We start from the raw sequence: 21,274 nt of genomic DNA, 5'->3' as shown, positions 1-21,274 counted from the left end.
ATCCTCAGTTTCCACGTGTAGTTTTTCCTAAAACAGATCTGAGTGAAAACAAGAGCTGTTAGAGGTGCGAGGATTGTCTTCCAACCAACCTTTTCGCAATGGTTCTTCTTAAAAAAAGACAGGCCCACCTCTCACCCATCTTGGATTTTAAAATGGTATAATTTTGGCCAAGGGTGTAAAATATTCCTGAATGGTCAGAAGTAATTGGTGTTAATGTTGAGAAAAATGAATGACTTTAATATTTGGGTATCAGTTCTGTTCAGTTGCTCAGTTGTGTCCGACTCTTTGCAACCCCATGGACTGCAGCACACCAGGCTTCCCTGTCCATCACCAACTCCCAGAGCTTGCTCAAACTCATGTCGATCAAGTTGGTGATACCATATATCTGGGTATAGTTATCAGATAAAATACAGATCACCCAGTTAAATTTTAATTCTAGCTAATCAATGATTAATATATTGCATGGTACATAATTATACTAAAAAACTATTTGTTGTTTGTCTCAAATTTAAATGTAACTAGGCTTCCTGTATTGCTAACTCTGGCAGTCCTATTTGGGTAAAATACCTGTGGTTTCCAAGTCACAGAGTTCAACAAAATGAGTTGTCTATTGAAACCTAATTGCATTTTAGGATTAAATATTACTAAATAATTTTGGAGCTATAAAATTGGTGTTAAAAATTTTGGAAAAAATTGATGTAACATTTTTTGGAGGCCAGTCTACTTATGTAAAAAAGATTTTTCAACACATACACTTTGGGAATTAAAAAAGGGAAGAGAATCTATGCTGAACTCTATAATATTCTACTAATAAGTAATATTCATGAACACACACTTGAATAAATTGTTCAAATATAAGCTGCAGCCTCCATTAAGATTGCATTTGTAAAAGAATCATTTTTTATGAGTATATTGTTATATCAGCATATGTTTACATTGCTTTGACCAATTGACTTTGAATATAAGTACTGAAAGTAATATAAATGATAATGTAATCAAGGAGAAAATTTTGAGTTACAGCCTATGATCACAGGAAAAAAGTTAAATTTCAATTTATACATGTTTGTTTCAGAAATTTGTGCCAGAGGGATCATAAAGATGTCCATTTTAAACACAAAAATTCTGTGGGGAAGTAGAATGTTCAAGGACAAAAAGCAATGATAGAGTATTACCAATTATTAAAGATGAACAGATATATTAATAATGAAGGTTATCAAATGGTATTTGTAGTCCACTGAATATATTTGAAAGACTGTTGATCAACCTTATTCTAAGACATCAATGTCTAGATTTAAATCCATTTAGTTGGTCCCATCACTTCATGCGAAATAGACAGGGAAACAGTAGAAACAGTGTCAGACTTTATTTTTGGGGGCTCCAAAATCACTGCAGATGGGGACTGCAGCCATGAAATTAAAAGATGCTTACTCCTTGGAAGAAAAGTTATGAGCAACCTAGATAGCATATTCAAAAGCAGACACATTACTTTGCCGACTAAGGTCCGTCTAGTCAAGGCTACGGTTTTTCCTGTGGTCATGTATGGATGTGAGAGCTGGACTGTGAAGAAGGCTGAGCGCCGAAGAATTGATGCGTTTGAACTGTGGTGTTGGAGAAGACTCTTGAGAGTCCCTTGGACTGCAAGATCCAACCAGTCCATTCTGAAGGAGATCAACCCTGGGATTTCTTTGGAAGGAATGATGCTAAAGCTGAAACTCCAGTATGGTCACCTCATGCGAAGACTTGACTCATTGGAAAAGACTCTGATGTTGGGAGGGATTGGGGGCAGGAGTAGAAAGGGACGACAGAGGATGAGATGGCTGGATGGCATCACGGACTCGATGGACATGAGTCTGAATGAACTCCGGGAGATGGTGATGGACAGGGAGGCCTGGCGTGCTGCGATTCGTGGGGTCGCAGAGTCGGACACGACTGAGTGACTGAACTTAACTGAACTGAGTAGTTCCTTAGCAACTACAACTTTTGTGTTTTGATGTTAAGTTAAAAATGTGCAGGGAAATATAGTTTTCCAAAATTATTTTGGTGGGTACATGATTATAAATATATATCAAGATCACAAAATTTTTTTCCACCATCTCACAGGAGAGGTGAAAATGGCTTATAAAATTTTGAACTAAGCAGGCTCAAAATGAATCGAAATCTCCACATAAGTAAACTTAATCTTTTTTATATAGTTCCAGCTGGAAATCTGCTATGGACAGCCAAACCAGCTAACACAGAAGATAGCCCAGCTCATCCTGACTGTACTGCATCCTTGCTTCCACAGGAGAGTGAAGTACTAAGTAACATTACAGTTCTGCCTTTAGTGCTTGGTATCTTTTTCTTGATTTACTGGAAGGCAGGAAAATCAGGTGAGCTTTCCCAATCTGTTATCCTGGCATGCACTGTCTTTAGATAAATGTGCTTAAATCGACTCCTTAAGCAGGAAATGTTGAGGAAAATATGACAACGTAGTGAGACTAACTTCAGATTTCTATGAGGCTATCATGGCAGACATCTCCCCTGTGAAACTGAAGCCTACAAAGAGGAATTTGTTTTACAGCCAACTCCACCCTAGTTATAAATATAACCAATCAACCAGAAAAAACAATTTTTTCCCCCACTAAACTAATATGGTAACCTTTTTTTCAGACTAAAAATAAATTGAAAAGGAGAATCTTGTGATTTTTTTTTTTTTTTTTACAAAACCCCTACCTTTCCACTTATGCTTTACAATTAGAACAAAAAGTAAAAAATAAATCAGAGAGCTTGCACAAAGTTTAATATTTTATTATGTGGGGAGATGCACCTTTTCCAGTCAGGCTGACCAATGATCATCTTGCCCCCTCACAGATTATGAAGATTTCCTCTGACCCACGAACAGTGAAGCAAAGGTATTTCAGTAAATGCCACGTCGATCCGCCCCGGTTAAGAAACAGTCACGCTTTCTGGGTCATGGAAATCCCCGAGTGGGTCTGCCAGGCCACTGATTAAGGGGAAGTGTGTGTGGTTATTACCGCTGGAGTTCCCCTAAGACTTCAGAGGAAAGCACCAGCTCACAAGCAAACCGCTGGGAGGAGTGCGGGACGCGGGGAGCGGGGAGTGGGTGGGGAAGGGGCGGGGCGGGGTGGGGGTGGGGAAGACGGTTAAAAGGCCGCGGGAGCCTCCGGCCCGCCCCGAACGGCGGGGGCGACGGGTGGCGCCCGCCAGGTCTCGGCAGGCATATCCCCTCTGGCGCGCACGGCGCCGGGCCGCAGGCCGGCGACCAGGACTGCGGTGAGTGAGCGTGCGCGTGCGCGCGACCCCCAGGGACGCTGCGCGGGAGGGGCCCGCCTCTGTGGCTCTTCCCGGGTCTCGCGAGCCGGCGCGGGAACAGAGTGCGAGCGGGGCGGCCCTGACTGGCGCGGCCGCGCTCCTTAGGCCGCTCTCCTCAGGCAGGTCCCCGCCTCCGCCTCCGCCGCCCAGACTTGCCCTCCAGCTCTAGGGGCCGCCGGCTCCGGCCCTGCTTCGCCGACACTCGCTTTCCTTCCGCCTTCCTGCCAGGTGTGCAGTTCCTGTTTTCCTTTTGCCGTGAGTCAGTGGAAGGGGGGGTGTTTGACAGTTGGTTTAATGGATGGCCGAAAGGTATCACTGCAGGAGGACATGGCGACCCACTCCCTAGTTCTCACCTGGAGAATCCCCTGGACAGAGGAGCCTGGCGGGCCACAGCCCATGGGGTCGCACAGAGCCGACTGGACTGAGCGACTAAGCCCAAGAGGTATCACTGGCCTCCGCCGGTGCCAGATGGCTTGGCCATAGTAAGGACTTAGTAGAGTCTTTCATGGAGAAGGCAATGGCACCCCACTCCAGTACTCTTGTCTGGAAAGTCCCATGGATGGAGGAGCCTGGTAGGCTGCAGTCCATGGGATCGCGAAGAGTCGGACGCGACCGAGCGACTCCCTTTCACTTTTCACTTTCATGCATTGGAGAAGGAAATGGCAACCCACTCCAGTGTTCTTGCCTGGAGAGTCCCAGGGACGGGGGAGCCTGGTGGGCTGCCGTCTATGGGGTCGCACAGAGTCGGACATGACTGAAGTGACTTAGCAGCAGCAGAGTCTTTCGTTAATGAACAGATGGTAGAGTGTTCCCAAGTGGTGGCGGAGAGAGATTTTTGGTGTTTTCCTGATAATCGGCCTGGAAATCCTGTAGTGCTCTTAATCTAGTTATTACAGTGCTGGAGATATTTACCTGATGCTAAAGGAAATGGCACCCTACTCCAGTATTCTTGCCTGGAGAATCCTGTGGACAGAGGAGCCTGGTGGGCTGCTGTCCATGGGGTCACACACAGTCGGACACGACTGAAGCGACTTAGCAAACTAAGAGTAATATTAACTTTGTCATTATTTTTTGCCAACATTAGGTGTTTCTAAGACCTAGTCTACTCAAAGGCTCTCTCAAAAGACTTCACATGTGTCTTTCAGGTTTTTCACAGTCCTACGAAGCAGTTGCCATATTTATCTCCACTGACAATGAGAAAACTCTGGGCCCAGGGAGGTTTACTTGCCCGAGGTCACACGTCTGGTACCGGCACACTAATGAGTATTGGAAACCCAAGATGTCTGACTCCAAAGCCTGTACTAAACCATCACCTAGCAGACTTTGTAGTCATTAATGTAAAATTGATGTCCTTAATACCATGCAAATGAGGGTGCTGCGGTCCTTGAGGGGCTCAGTCAAGTTTGCTGACATTGACTTCTCAACAGAAACTCTTACTGTCTTCATTGTTTGCCAGATGGGATGAATGTGGGGCTAGGAGGATTGATACAGAGCTGCTGCACAGTTCTGTGAAGGAGACTGCAGACTAGAGGGTGATGATTTAGTTGCTAAGTCGTTTCCGACTCTTGCGACCCCGTGGACTGTAACCTGGCAGGGTCTTCTCTCCATGGGATTCTCCAGGCAAGAATACTGGAATGGGTTGCCATTTCTTTCTCCAGGGGATCTTCCTGACCCAGGAATGGAACCCGGGTCTCCTGCATTGCAAGCTGATTCTTTACAGACTGAGCTAGAGACAAAAGGCACACTTAACGTCCAGTATCAGAGACTTGGATGTGCCAAGTGTCCAAGAGGAAGACATATCCAGTATCCCTGGCATCAGGGAGGTTGCCCACTAGAAGTGAAGAGTGAGAAGAGGCATGATTGGGGATGAGCCAATCTGAGAAGTAACCACTAGAAAGGAAAGAGGAATTCCGAGAGAGAAGCCAAGGAACTAGAACATTTGTTAGAGGAAGTGGGCCCCAGTGGCAGGTGTGAAAAATTCCACTGGTTTTGGGAAAGAAGCCATTGGTGTTACTCATATTGAGAGTGGTTTTCCCCAGGCATAGAAAACAAACTTACCACTACCAAAAAGGAAGAAGGGGGAGGGATAAATTAGGAAGATAGGATTGACATATACACACTACTCTCTCTCTATATATAAAATCAACACGGGCCTCCTGTATAGCACAGGAAACTATACTCATTTGTAATAAACTATAAAGGAAGAGAATCTCTGTATCAGAGTGCCAAATGGGAGAGCATGAACCCTCCCAAAAGGGTGCAGCCATGGCTTGGCACTAGCTTATTGTTGCCATCCAGAAATATATGCCTGGCATAGTGAGATCTTTTGCTATTTTTATGAGAGCATTGGGATCTAGAATGTCATGGGAAATCTTTTACTTTTTTTTTTGGCCCCTCCACGTAACATGGAGGATCTTAATTCCCTGTCCAGGGACTGAACCCTTGCCCCATTTAGTGGAAGTGTGGAGTCTTGACCACTGGGGAAGTCTGGAAATCTCTTACTTACAAAAAGTGTTGGTAATTAACTAAAACATTGAAAAAATACAGTGATATTTTTCCAGGAAAAATCTTACTTGGAAGGCTGGTGGAATTCAAATGAGGCATACAGATTAATTAATAGCACTGTTTCAGTGTTAATTTCCTGGTTTCTGTAGTTGTGCTATGGTTTTATAAGATGCTAATTTGGAGGAAGCTGAGTGCAGGATATGTGAAAACTCTTTATGTTTACGAATTTTCTCTCTTTATAAGTTAATTTCAAAGTAAAAAGTTTAAAAAGTTAATGAAATGCTGGAGTCTAATTCTGTGCAAGCCAGCCATAATACCTCTGCTGGCCACCAATCTGAGGCCTCTGGTTTTCGTCTGGGATTTTTTGGCCTCTACAGTGGCTAGCACACCAACTTGTATATGGTAGACGTTCAGTAAATACTATTGCTCTGCTTTGGAAAAAATGTTTACAAAGTGATCATGGTGTAACATCTATGAATTATTTGACTTTTAAAACTGTCTTTTTTTTTTTTTAAACAGGTTTTACAAAAGAGAGGAACTGTTCTACTTCTAGATTTTTTTTTCAGTTTTTTCTATAAATCAAAACATCTGAAAATGGAGGCCTAAAACTCTTAAAAGGGACTTAGTCTGATCTGAGGGAGGTAGTTTTGTGCATGAATAAACAAAGTAGATAACTGGAGTTTTTATATACAAAGAATGTTAATTTAAAAAATATAATCTAGTTATAAGAGGTATAATTACACAGTAATAATAGGTTTGATTCTGAATTTGACTTGTGGATATAAAGAAATGATTGTAGTCGAGACAAATTGTTGAAGTACTTTTTTTCGGAGTTGGCCAGGCAGTTTCGTACTGGCTGCTGTGTAGAATAGAAAAACTTGTACCTGTGTTTGGTAAAGATTTAAAAATGAATGACAGTTATCTAGAACAAAGAATTAATATTCAGCCTTCTGCTAAGTTAGAGAAAAATGCATATAAAACCTTTGGCATGTTAAAAGATTTCTTCAGTGACAAAGAAATGTTAAAACCAAAACTTTTTGATAGGTACAACAAAATAAGAGTAAGTATGAAAGATAAACGTGATGATTGGTAAATAAATTAACCATTTCTAAGCCTATTGATATTTTGAAAGTCAAAAATTTAGTTTGTTCAAATGGGTTGTTATCTCTGAGAATAATTAGAATGAGAGTGATGGGTGGATGGTTACTTTTTGGTAAATGAACAAACTTCAGAAAGAAACACAGAGATAGTGGTAACACCACACAGAGACAGTAATAACACCAAGAGTTTTATATTTTAAAATAACACAATATTTCACATTTTATAACAATGTGTAAAATTATTGACTAATGAAAGGAATACTGAAGTTAAACAGAATAATTCACCTTTGAGGGAAATAATCACTGCTATTTCTGATGCCACCTGGAAAGAAAGCATTGAAGTCTGCCGTAAAAAGCCTCAATATATATGAGACCCAGGAAACATGCTTGCAAATCACTTCTAGAAGAACCATGATGACTTGTTTATTGGTTATTACTGATACTATTGATGTAGTCCTGCCTACTGGTAGCTAGTTTTAATTGAGAAATTCTGAATTTTGAGGTCTCTATTGTTCAAAAGAAGTGGATTGTGACAAAGTAAATTTATTATGTTTTGTCAAGATAAATTCTGGTTCAAGGTATGCTATCTGTGAAATAGTTTCTGACCAAAACCAAATTTTTTTAATCCGTCTATTTTTTGTTTGTTTGTTTAAAATTTATTATCCATCTTAGCTTGGAGACTCAGCACTCTGATTTTTGACTGTTTTTAAAAATAAATTCATTATCAGGAGATTTGATGTTGGCTTTCAACAGCATGCAGCTGAGCCTAAGAGATCAAATGAGCAAATATACTCATCTCTGATAGTTTATTTGAAATGGAATGTTTAATTTGCTAAGATCTAGAGGCATCACTATGACTTAGCAGTCAGGTACCTATCTATGGAAGTAATTAAATCTTGAAACCAGGTCTTAAGATCTGTGAGCCAATTCTGTTACTACTGAAGTTCTTCATCTGGAAGAAAATTTTGGATTGTTTTCTTCTCCCTATTAAAATGGTTGTAGGAAGAAAAATTAATTAATTTGAGCAAGATTTAGGATATACTATATTTCATTGAATATAAGATGTCATCATTTGTAAAGCATGCCATTATTTTATGTACCTCCTAGAAATAAAAATCCTGTTAATTAAAATGTGATATGCCATTGATTGTAAGATACCTCTCCATAATAGAGATATTGAAACATGCACCTTAGAATCAGTGAAATATAATAATCCATTCTTAGGTAGGTTTTACACTTTCTTTCCCTTGGCTCCAAAATTTCACAATTTAAAAAAAGCAGAATAAGTATAGTTTGAATATTTTTGTGTATATGGGACACTTATGCAGCATAGCTTTCTTCCAGAACAAACTATGTGAGACATTTTATCTTCAGGCTGACTTTAATGTCACTGAAGCATACTAGTGGAGAGGGTGACCTTCTTGTGGAGACACCTGACACAAAATGGCATCTTGATGACCTAATGCATTGTACATTTTTATGAAGGTTTTAATTTTCATCACAAGGTACTGTGTAGCATCATGTTTACATTGTATATATCAAGAGTATGCAGAGGTGCAAGTTGTACATAATTGTCCCTTAAAATGTATCAGTATAGGATTTAGAATCTTGCCATGCTGTAATCCTAAATTCATAGAAGAAAAAAAAAGAAAGATTTCCTGTTCTAAGTGTTCAGCCTGGTACTAAAGTGACTAAAAATCAAAAGTCATGCACAAAACTACCTCCCCAGAGAAAGACTAGTCCCTTTTCCTCCCCATCCATTTCATTATGAACATAGTAGAAAATAGTGTATTCTTATCAAATTTGATGAAGAGTGCCAACATGTTTGAACTGAAGTATGACTTTTCATGTGAGCTCTACCGAATGTCAACATATTCAGCTTTCCCTGCCGGTGTTCCTGTCTCAGAAAGGAGTCTTGCTCGTGCTGGTTTTTATTACACTGGTGTGAATGACAAGGTCAAATGCTTCTGTTGTGGACTGATGCTGGATAACTGGAAACAAGGAGACAGTCCTATTGAGAAGCATAAAAAGTTGTATCCTAGCTGTAGCTTTGTTCAAAATCTAAATTCAATTAACGTTTCAGGAGCCTCTTCTCAGCCTACTTTTCCTTCTTCATTAACAAATTCCACGCATTCACTACTTCCCAGTTTGGAAAACAGTGGCTACTTCAGTGGCTCTTATTCAAGCTTTCCATCAAATCTTTTAAACTCTGGACCAAATCAAGATTTTTCTGCCTTGAGGATAAGTTCCTACCCTTGTGCAATGAATACTGAAAAAGCCAGATTACTTACCTTCCAGATGTGGCCGTTGACTTTTCTGTCACCAACAGACCTGGCAAAAGCAGGCTTTTACTACATAGGACCTGGAGACAGAGTGGCTTGCTTTGCCTGTGGTGGAACATTGAGCAATTGGGAACCGAAGGATGATGCTATGTCAGAACACCTGAGACATTTCCCCAGCTGTCCGTTTTTAGGAAATCAGCTCCAAGGCACTTCAAGGTACACTGCTTCTAATCTGAGCATGCAGACATATGCAGCCCGCATTAAAACGTTCTGCAGCTGGCCCTCTAGTGTTCCAGTTCATCCTGAGCAGCTTGCAAGTGCAGGTTTTTATTATGTGGGTAAGAAGCTTAATCTGTTAATTAAAAAAATATTCAACATGTTTATCTTATACATTTTAGTGGTAAAATTATATGGATTCATAAGTTTTGGTCCAAAATTAATTTTAGGTCACAGTGATGATGTGAAATGCTTTTGCTGTGATGGTGGACTGAGGTGTTGGGAATCTGGAGATGATCCATGGATGGAACATGCCAAGTGGTTTCCACGGTAATTGTTTTGAGATTTTCTATGCACATGTGTGTAAGATGAGTTTTATGTGTGTAACTTAATCAACTGTTACTTTAGTCTGCCTTTGTTTCAAAAATACATTTGTGAATAAATTTAGGGAGGCTTACTTAGAAAAATAACTGCTTAAAAAGTTTTGGTGGAAACTTAAGATAAATAGTTCAGGATTTCTTTGTGTGTGTAATTAATATAAATATGTATATATTAAAATAACATGCTCATTATGAACCCAAGTCACACATTATAGGAAAGTACAGAGAGAAAAAATTTAAATGTCAAGAAATCTCACTACCTAAAGATGACCACAGTTAACCATTTTCATGAACATCCCTCCAGAGACATCTCAAATGTATAAAATTTTATATAAATTAGAAATATGTACTATTTTGAAACTTTTCAGTCAACATTATGTCTTGAACATATTTCCATTTATTCAACACTCAATAATATTAATTACCTATTACCAGGCATTGTTGTAGATGTTTAATATAGTTGGTTGAACAAAATCAAAACTCCTGGTCTCATATGCTAAACTTATAGCAGGACCGATCACACAATTAATACAAGCTTAATAAATAAGTTATATAGCATGTTGGAATATAATAAGTGCTTTGGATAAAAAGAAAAAAAGAGATGGATGAAGGAGATCAGAAGTACCAGGCTGATTGCAATATGAAACAGAGTCATCAGGGTAATTATAGATCCATTTCATCTGTTTTGGTCACTGCATAGCATTTTGCTGTCATGTCTTTCGATTATTCCATGCTTCTTTTCATTCCTTTTTAAATTAAAATCAGATAGCCTTTAATTATATTTTTCATGGTCAACACTCCTAATATCTGTTAATGTTGATTACTAAATGTTTACATTATATGTTTTAATACTGGTCTTCCCTTATAACATCTTTGCACTCCCCAAATATTTCAGATTTCAAAAATTATGAAGATTAAAAAGAATACCTTTAAAAAACATAGACATTTTTTAAAAATGGTGCTAGCTTTCTATTGTGGTAATTTTGTGAGTATATAAAGAACTGATAATTTTGCTTTGAATTTTGTTCTTAAATTTGACAGTGGATATATATTATCTAGGAACTGCCAAACTTGTAAATGTCTGACGTACTAGAAAATGTGCTCATCTTCCTAATTCTTTCTCTTTGTGTATTTTCAGCTTTTAAACATACATACATACATACCTTATGTATGAACAGTATCATTTATTAGGGAACTTTCTACCTTGTCTCCTTGTTATTAGTGTTCAGAGTGTTTTTAGGAATCTTAGAACAGTTAAAGAGAGCAGCTGGGAACTTGGAGTGGAGACCCCTTGCTTTTCTCAGTAGACTTGAGAGCCTCATGACCTCTGCCTGCCTCAGCCTTGGCTGATTACCAATTACAGCCTTCCTCTTGATGATATCTTGCTTTTGACTGCAGCATCTCTTACAACTTCCTATATGCTAAATGAATAGTCAAGTAGTTATAATTATGCTTATGTTCATTTGAAATATTTACCAGGCTACAAATGGCCAGATTAAAATAACCAGATTTAAATTTGTTTAAATATAAATAACCAGATTTAATTTTGTTTACATTTTAGATGTGAATACTTAATACAAATTAAAGGACAAGAGTTCATTAGTCGAGTTCAAGCCAGTTACCCTCATCTACTTGAACAGGTAAGGGACAGTTTTTTAAAATCATTTGTTCAATTGACTTTCTGATAATTACAGAGAGTAAATTTTAGTGAAAAGACAAGAATCACTTTAAAAATATACTTTCTTTTTTCAACACCCAGCATGATCTTAGAGAGTGCTCAGTTCAGTTCAGTTGCTCAGTCGTGTCCAACTCTTTGCGACCCCATGAACCACAGCATACCAGGCCTCCCAGTCCATCACCAACTCCCGGAGTTTACCCAAACCCATGTCCACTGAGTCGGTGATGCCATCCAACCATCTCATCCTCTGTTGTTCCCTTCTCCTCCTGCCCTCAATCTTTCCCAGATCAGGGTCTTTTCAAATGAGTCAGCTCTTCGCATCAGGTGGCCAAAGCATTGGAGTTTCAGCCTCAACATCAGTCCTTCCAATGAACACCCAGGACTGATCTCCTTTAGGATGGACTGGTTGGATATCCTTGCAGTCCAGGGAACTCTCAAGAGTCTTCTCCAGCACCACAGTTCGAAAGCATCAATTCTGCGATGCTCAGCTTTCTTTATAGTCCAACTCTCACATCCATACATGACTACTGGAAAAACCATAGCCTTGACTAGACTGACCTTTGTTGACAAAGTGATGTCTTTGCTTTTTAATATGCTGTCTAGGTTGGTCATAACTTTCCTTCCAAGGAGTAAGCGTCTTTTAATTTCATGACTGCAGTCACCATCTGCAGTGATTTTGGAGCCCAGAAAAATAAAGTCTGTCACTATTTCCACTGTTTCACCATCTATTTGCCATGAAGTGATGGGACCGGATGCCATAATCTTAGTTTTCTGAATGTTGAGCTTTAACTCAACTTTTTCACTCTCCTCTTTCACTTTCATCTTCAGTTCTTATTCACTTTCTGCCATAAGGGTGGTGTTATCTGCATATCTGAGGTTATTGATATTTCTCCTGGCAATCTTGATTCCAGCTTGTGCTTCCTCCAGCTCAGCGCTTCTCATGATGTACTCTGCATATAAGTTAAATAAGCAGGGTGACAATATGCAGCCTTGACGTACTCCTTTCCCAATTTGGAGCCAGTCTGTTGTTCTGTGTCCAGTTCTAACTGTTGCTTCCTGACCTGCATACACATTTCTCAAGAGGCAGGCCAGGTGGTCTGATATTCCCATCTCCTTCAGAATTTTCTACAGTTTATTGTGATCCACACAGTCAAAGGCTTTGGCATAGTCAATAAATAGTAGAGAGTGCTATTCTTTGGATGATAGCAGATGCAAAATTAGAAGCCTTCTGAAAAATAATATTTATGTTTCTGAATATTACTCTATAATAAAGTTGTGATAAATTGAACTACTTGAGGAAAACAATTGACTAGGTAGTAGCAGTTAAGTTATACTCTATGTCACCATGATGATGAGCTATACTGTATAAATTTTTCTTAAAAGGATTTGAGGAAGATAATTGTATTGCTCTTTCCAATCTTCCCAGAAAAGCAAATAAGAACTTATAGAACAGCTTGAGGGTCAAACACTTCCTAGCCATGGTCAATGGAATTAATGTTAGATCCAGCTTATCCCAAAGAAACACCCAGAAAATGGAAGATCCTTGGGATAATAGGCAAACAATGATTGTCTTATAGATCACTGAAAAGGTATAACCCTTTTTGTGCCTTAATGAAAATGAGTTTTATTTGTTAATACATACACACATGTGAAGAAAGTCTTACTAGTTTATGGCCTACAGAATTGCTGTTGAATGTAAATAAAATTCTACTTTTGACATAAAAAAACATGTTGCCAATAAACAAGTCAGTTTGCAATAAATTGAACAGGTCTCTTGATTAATTTTTATTGCAATGAATAAGATAAAATTTACATTTTAATTTATGTACATTTTTTTGTAGCTGTTATCTACTTCAAACAATCCAGAAGATGAAAATGCAGAGTCACCAAGTATGTATACTAATAATTGCTACATTTATATATTAGAATCATTTGCTACTGTTACGATTGAAAGCTGATAATTACATAATATACATTTATGTTATTATTTATAATTTACAATGAATTTTTAGATACACTTGATATTTTTCAAACCTTAGTGCATATCATAATTGCCTGAGGAACTCCAAAAAATATAGATTTCTAGTCTCACTTTAACCCTGTTGAACTGAATCATAGTATCTAAAAGTGGGGCTTGACTGTCTCTAGTTTTAACAAACTGCATACATCCAGTTTTCAGACCAGTGTGGGAACAGATGCGCTATGACATTAGATTGCATACATATTATTTCTATGAAATGGAGAAAGTAGAAAATAATATTCCCATTTTTTTCAGTAAGGACTTGGAGGCTCAGAGAGGTTAAGTAACCTATCACCTTAACTTAAAAGGTGATAGAGCCAATATTTGAATAAGCCCTTCTCCATTATCTAGTGTTAAATTCAATAAGTATTTGTTGCGCTTCTGCTATTCTGAGAAACAAAGAACAGAATAAATGTAACACCTATTCTCATGAGCTGCTAGTCTAAAAGATACAGGAAAATGCACAGATAGGATAATGGTGCAGAAAATAAAGTGGGCTCGGAGAGCACATATGGGACATTAGCCCAGACTTGGAGAATCAGAAAAGCCTTTCCAGAAGAAGTATTGTCTTAGCACAGAAGCAAACAGAAGAGTAAAAGTTAACCAAATAACAAATGGAAGAAAAGAATATTCTCGGCAGAGAGAACAGCACGTGAAAGACATAAGTGACAGAGGAGAACAGGCATATTAGAAGAACTGAACAAACTTCTGTATGGATAGAAGTAGGATTTGTGAACAGGTGAATCAATGAAGCAGGCTGGCTTAACAGTAGTCAGCACAATAGGCAGAATTTGAACCAGCAGCTGTCAGTTTGTGACTTCTGGGGTAGAAGACAATTGAGTAAGTGGCAAGTAGTGAGGCTGAAGGGGTTAGGGTCCAGATTGCGTAAGATCTTATAAGGCACAATTGAATGTTACCTTAAAGGCAAAGGAATTGATGGAATTTATGGAAATTCAGATTTGTGTTTTTAAAAAGTCATTCTGATTACAATATTGAGAATAAAATAGACAAGAACAGTGTTGTAGAAGGCCACTGCAGTAATAGAGATGAGTGATGACAGTTGGCCTATTTCAAAATTATATAAAACATATTTAATTTAGAAAGCTCATGTGTTCATTCAACTTGGGGAAAAAGGAATCTCAATGCTGGTTGGGATGATCCACCAGCACCAACATTCTATTTCTTTCTCCCACTTATAGTTGTGCTAGATAATGCATATTTTGTATCTGAATACAACGTTCTGTGTTCCTATTTTAGTGACTGAACATGTATATCATTATTTTAAATTTACGAAAGGTAGTACAAAAATAGTACCTGCATATTTTCTGGGCCTTATATTTTTGATATTGTAATAAATCACAATTTAGAAAATATACAGACTCTCTCATAATGTGTTAAATTCCTTATTTCATATAGTTATTCATTTTGGACCTGGAGAAAACCATTCAGAAGATTCAGTCATGATGAATACACCTGTGGTTAAAGCTGCTTTGGAAATGGGCTTTAGTAGAAGGCTGGTAAAGCAGACAGTTCAGAGTAAAATCCTAATGACTGGAGAGAATTATAAAACCATCAGTGATCTTGTATTAGATTTACTTAATGCAGAAGATGAAATAAGGGAAGAGGAGAAAGAAAGAGCAACTGAGGAAAAAGAATCAGGTACACATATTTATTTACAGTCTCTATTTCCATAAGGATGCCACTGTATATCTTATTGAAAATATACTCATTAATCCAATTGGATTTTATGTTCAGTCTTCTACGTTTGAATTCTGAAAACTTTCTTCACAGTAAACTATATTTGATTGCTTATTAGTAAATTGAAATTGTATATATTGAGTGAAAGCAAATTTTCCTGCCTTTGCTTAATTTCTGTTTTTACTCTGAATAATTGATTGTGTATATAATTATTCATGGCACATTAAAAAGAATGTTTTGTTTTTTTAAAAATTTTTGGCTGCACTGGGTCTTCCTTGCTGCACGTGGGCTTTCTCTAGTTGTGGTGCCCGGCTTCTCATTGCAATGCCTTCTCCAGTTGTGGAGCACGGACTCTGGCACTCGAGCTTCAGCAGTTGCAGCTCTCAAGCTTTAGAGCGCATGCTTAGTTGTTGTGGTGTACAGGCTTAATTGCTTCTTGGCACGTTCAGTCTTCCCAGACCAGGGATTGAACCAGTGTCCTCTGCATTGCAAGATGGATTCTTAACCACTGGACCACCAGGGAAGCCCATGGCACATTTTTTATCCCAGACTAGTTACTCTGTCCTCTTCACTGTAAATTGGGGTGGGATCAGGGACAACTATTAATAGTAGCATAACAGTGTTTCTCAACCTGTGACTGTAAAGTAATATGCAAGTTATCATTAAGTTTCCTATTTGCCCACACAAGATCTGAGTTCCCCTTTGAAGTGTCTTTCTGTTATTTAAAAGAGTGCTGGAATACTGTTAAACATTCTCTCAAGACAAGTAGCCTGTGACCTTCCATGCTAGCCATGTCTTCTTGTTAGCTCTGCTCTGTTGCTCTTCAAAAAACTCTCCTCTCAGCATGTTCATTCTCATCTGGTTGCTCTGCTTCCATCATCACTTTGGCCTGGACAAAGAGAAATGTTGATCCCTCCTTGGCCACTCTTTCTCAAGCATGGACCAGATCCAAGAGTCCTTTCAACACAGCTGAAAACAGAATACAACTCTTAAGCTCTTACCGAAGATTTAGGGATCATGGAAGGACATTATATCACACATGGCAGTTTATAGCTATAACTGTATGTATGCTCTTTTGGTGCCCCTAAACCCATCCTCATGAATCTCTCTGCCTAGCTCCTGATTGATCTCTGTGTAGCTCTGACCAGTTTACACAAATGACTAGGAAAGTCCCAAGCAAGGCTCAGTTCAGTTCATTCAGTCACTCAGTCATGTCTGATTCTTTGCGACCCCATGGACTGCAGCATGCCAGGCTTCCCTGTTCATCACCAACTTCCAGAGCTTACTCAAACTCAATTCCATTGAGTCAGTGATGCCATCCACCCATCTCTTCCTCTGTCGTCCCCTTCTCCCACCTTCAATCTTTCCCAGCATCAGGGTCCTTTCAAATGAGTCCTTCGCATCAGGTGGCCAAAGGATTGGAGTTTCAGCTTCAGCATCAGTCCTTCCAGTGAATATTCAGGACTGATTTCCTTTAGGATGGACTCGTTGGATCTCCCTGCTGTCCAAGGGACTCTCAAGAGTCTTCTCCAACACCACAGTTCAAAAGCATCAATTCTTCGGTGCTCAGCTTTCTTTATAATCCAACTCTCACATCCATACATGACGACTGGAAAAACCCTAGGTTTGACTAGACGGACCTTTGTTGGCAAAGTAATGTCAGCTTTTTAATATGCTGGCTAGGTTGGTCATAGCTTTTCTTATAAGGAGCAAGTGTCTTTTAATTTCATGACTGCAATCACCATCTGCAGTGATTTTAGAGATCCCCAAAATCAAGTCTGTCACTGTTTCTATTGTTTCCTCATCTATTTGCCATGAAGTGATGGGACCAGATGTCATGATCTTAGTTTTCTGAATGTTGAGCTTTAAGCTAACTTTTCCACTCTCCTCTTTCAGTTTCATCAAGAGGCTTTTGAGTTCCTCTTCACTTTCTGCCATAAGGGTGGTGTCATCTGCATATCTGAGGTTATTGATATTTCTCCTGGCAGTCTTGATTCCAGCTTATGCTTCCTCCAGCCCAGCATTTCTCATGATTTACTCTGCATATAAGTTAAATAAGCAGGGTGACAATTTACAGCCTTGATGTACTCCTTTCCCAGTTTGGATCCAATCTGTTGTTCCATGTCCAGTTCTAACTGTTGCTTCTTGACCTGTGTACAGATTTGTCAGGAGTCCCACAAATACCCACAAAGCCCAGAATGAGAAAGGTTTGCACCCCTGCCCTGGTTCATGGCCATCTGAGACCTCTTTCCTCCCAGGATAGTTGACTGTGAGATTGTCCACTCCATTCCTGGGTAAATCTACCCCTGGCCAACCCAGACAGACATACCATGCTGTATCATGGTGATACAGCATCCTCTGTTTACCAAAGTGTGACTTACTTATTCAGTTGTACATGTCAGCAGTACAGCAGTAGTATAGTCCAAGTTTGCCCAGCTTTGCCAAGTTCTTTTTCATTTTAAAGGGAAGATAAGACCGCATGTCCTTCCTGTAGTTGTCACATTCTTGCCACTGGTTGTCAGTGGACAACTGCTCAAAGAAGAGAACACTCATCTCCACAACTGTTTAAAAACTCTATGAAGACTAAAGCCATCCAGCTATAAAATGCTTATTTTTCTTAAAAAACAAAATCAACAATTTCCAGAGATAACTCCAAGTCAACGAACGGTATAACTTTCATGTGTCTGCACAGTCTGTGCCCAAGAAATATTTTTTAAATGACAGTGAAAATTCTTACATTTGTGTTACTAATTAATTTCTAGTTTCCGAGAATGGTAGGTGGGTGATTTCTTTACAAATGTGCACTTAAAGAGGCAACTTAGGATATTTTTTTCCAGAATAAAAGAATAAAAGGTATATTCAAGTCTTTACTTTCTTATAAGCTATAATATAGCCTATGACTTTGAAGTGAGACTATTTTCCTCAGTCAGTAGCAGTCTAATTCTGGAAATCTTAAGAATTTCAGAGAACTTATTAGTTTAAGTAAAATGTAATTAGAAAAATAAACTTTAAAATGAATATAATTCAATATAAAATTATATTTTAATTTTCTAATATATCACTACTTCTTAATAATAAATTACTTAACAATATAGTAAATTCTGATTCTTCCATCCCTCTGCTGTAATCTACTTCAAATTTCTTTGTTCCAACTGCTCTTTAAATTACTGAGCCTTGATTGTTCATTTGTTCAGCAGGTATGTGTGGAACATTGACTTTTTACCCAAACACGCTTCTGTTCGTTTTCTCATTTATTTTCAGAGCTTCAATCCTCTTCAAAATGTGTATCTTGAGCCTGGACCATCTGACTAGGCACTAGTTAAATGATGTTCCTTGTTAAATGGTTTTATTTACGTGTCCTATTTGATAGAGTCAGAGTTTCTAAAATCTATCAATCATCTCCACTCAAATAATCCTTCTTTAGACAACTCAATTTCTCTTTTTATTTTATAGTAAAGCTTAATGGATCATGGTAAAACTATATGATAATTAACAAACCTAGATTCATAAGTCATATTCCATAAAGATAATGCAATTGCAGAGTTTCAAGTATAAAATATTTTACTAGTAGATACAAAATCTAGATTTTTAAGGAGAATATAGTGATCCTATAGCACAGGAAGGTTTGACAAGTAGGATTTCTTTTTCAAAATGTTGTTAGTGCCTTTTCCCCATTGTTATAAAATATTGAGCTAATGATGATACCATGTATAATTTGGGGAAATAATAATTAAATGGAATTTTAAGTTTTATGGGTTACTGATAATTTAAGAAAAAAATCTGTCATTTTAATTCTCTTGATTTTGCCTTTACCACTTGGACTAGATTGGATTGAAATTTCAATTTCATTAGGCTCTAAGGTTTATTTAGGTTAAAGATTAGCAGTATTGCAGAATTGTTGAAAGCAGAGATTATGACACCAAATTGCCTAGTTTTATATACTCTAGCAATTTATTTACCTCATTGTGCCTCTGTTTTCTTATCCACTAAATAAGGACATTGGTGCTGTTGCTGCTAAGTCGCTTCAGTCGTGTCCGACTCGGTGCGACCCCATAGACGGCAGCCCACCAGGCTCCCCCGTCCCTGGGATTCTCCAGGCGAGAACACTGGAGCGGGTTGCCATTTTCTTCTCCAATGCATGAAAGTGAAAAGTGAAAGTGAAGTCGCTCAATCGTGTCCGACTCTTAGTGACCCCATGGACTGCAGCCTACCAGGCTCCTCTGTCCATGGGATTTTCCAGGCAAGAGTACTAGAGTGGTGTGCCACTGCCTTCTCCAATAAGGACACTAGTCAAAGTGAAAGTCGCTCAGTCATGCCCGACTCTTTGCAGCTCCATGGAAATTCCATATAGTCCATGGAATTCTTCAGGCCAGAATACTGGAGTGGGTGTCCATTCCCTTCTCCAGGGGATCTTCCCAAGCCAGGGATCGATTACAGGTCTCCTGCATTGCAAGCGGATTCTTTACTGGCTGAGCCACAAGAGAAGCCCAAGAATACTGGAGTGGGTAGCTTATCCCTTCTCCAGCAGATCTTCCCGACCCAGGAATCAAACCAGGGTCTCATGCATTGCAGGCAGATTCTTTACTGACTGAGCTGGGCTGTTGTAAAGATGAAATGAGTTAATACATATGAAGTGCCTACCACAGTGCTCAGCATTAGTTCTTATTATCAATAGAGTTATTTTCTACTTTGGTACTGCCAAGCTAGCCATCAACTTCTGTGCTAACTGATACTGAATTATGGTTGTTTTCATTCAATTATATGTGTATATGTGGAAGGAAGTTTGCGGGCAGAGTTTGCATGTGATTATGTTTGTGTTCTTTTCTATAAAGATGACCTGTCATTAATCCGGAAGAATAGAATGGCACTTTTTCAACATTTGACTTCTGTGCTTCCAATTCTGGATAGTCTCCTAACTGCCAGGGTGATTAGTGAACAAGAACATGATGTTATTAAACAGAAAACACAAACATCTTTACAAGCAAGAGAACTGATTGATGCTATTTTAGTGAAAGGAAATTTTGCAGCCACCGTATTCAAAAACTCTCTACAAGAAACTGATCCCATGTTATACAAGCGTTTATTTGGTGAGTGCTGAAAAATTACTTTTGAAACTTTCTAGGTCAATTGAAAATATGCTCGTATTAATAATTTGTGATTACTGAAAATAATTTAACCTAATTTGTAAGCTAGTAATTGTACAAAAAGATAGAAGGCTTTCATTGCCTTGACATTTTGAAAATTATTTATAGTGTTTGGGCAGAGTCCAAACTGTTAGTTTAAAAATACATATTCTGTGACTAAATATTGTTAACCTTATTTGTAATAGTAATGCTTTTGCTTTTGCTCCCTTAGTGCAACAAGACATAAAATACATTCCTACAGAAAATGTTTCAGGTAAAATATTAATAATTTAAACCAGAAGAAAACATTGTTTTTTATTTTCTTGGCTTTTCATTGGAGGAGAAGCAGCAAATTGCCTTTTATTAATACTTTTTCTCTCTTCTTAGATTTACCAATAGAAGAACAATTGAGGAGACTACAAGAAGAAAGAACATGTAAAGTGTGTATGGACAAAGAAGTGTCCATAGTGTTTATTCCTTGTGGTCATCTCGTAGTTTGCAAAGACTGTGCCCCTTCTCTAAGAAAATGCCCTATTTGTAGAGGTACAATCAAGGGTACAGTTCGTACATTTCTTTCATGAAGATCTAAAACTCTGTCTAAACTTAGACTAGAATTAATGGATGAAATGTATTATAATTTTAACTTTGATAGTGTTTTGGTTTCTTAAAGATATTTTTATTTATCTGCAACTCAGAAGATTTTGTTTTATATAAATATATTTATATAAATATATCTCTAAAATATGAACATGAATATTTTATATAGCAGGGAATGATGGACTTTTGTTCTTATGAACAAAATATAAGGATAGCACTATAAGCACAATACTAAATTAAAATTTCAGCATTATTGAAGTTGTAAGTGATGTAAAATTTAAGCTTTTGAACTGACCTTTCTGAATTTTACATATTTTTGAGTTGTATTAAGGATCAGGAACACAGATTCCTTTGCTTTTTCCA

The 21,274-nt window shown here is 38.2% G+C and overlaps 1 protein-coding gene across 1 annotated transcript; it reads left to right on the top strand.

Annotated features, from left to right (window-relative positions):
* The first annotated feature begins 8,684 nt into the window (after positions 1-8,684).
* Positions 8,685-20,901, top strand: BIRC3 (baculoviral IAP repeat containing 3). Its single transcript, XM_052652893.1, has 8 exons — positions 8,685-9,537; positions 9,646-9,745; positions 11,357-11,435; positions 13,315-13,363; positions 14,910-15,152; positions 20,024-20,278; positions 20,547-20,588; positions 20,702-20,901. The coding sequence occupies exons 1-8, from the start codon at positions 8,685-8,687 to the stop codon at positions 20,893-20,895; spliced, it is 1,815 nt and encodes a 604-aa protein (XP_052508853.1). The 3' UTR covers positions 20,896-20,901.
* Positions 20,902-21,274: the final 373 nt, after the last annotated feature.

Source organism: Budorcas taxicolor, chromosome 15 (genome assembly GCF_023091745.1).
Source record: "Budorcas taxicolor isolate Tak-1 chromosome 15, Takin1.1, whole genome shotgun sequence".
Taxonomy (NCBI): Eukaryota; Metazoa; Chordata; class Mammalia; order Artiodactyla; family Bovidae; genus Budorcas; species Budorcas taxicolor.
This window is presented reverse-complemented; position numbering and strand designations above follow the sequence as displayed.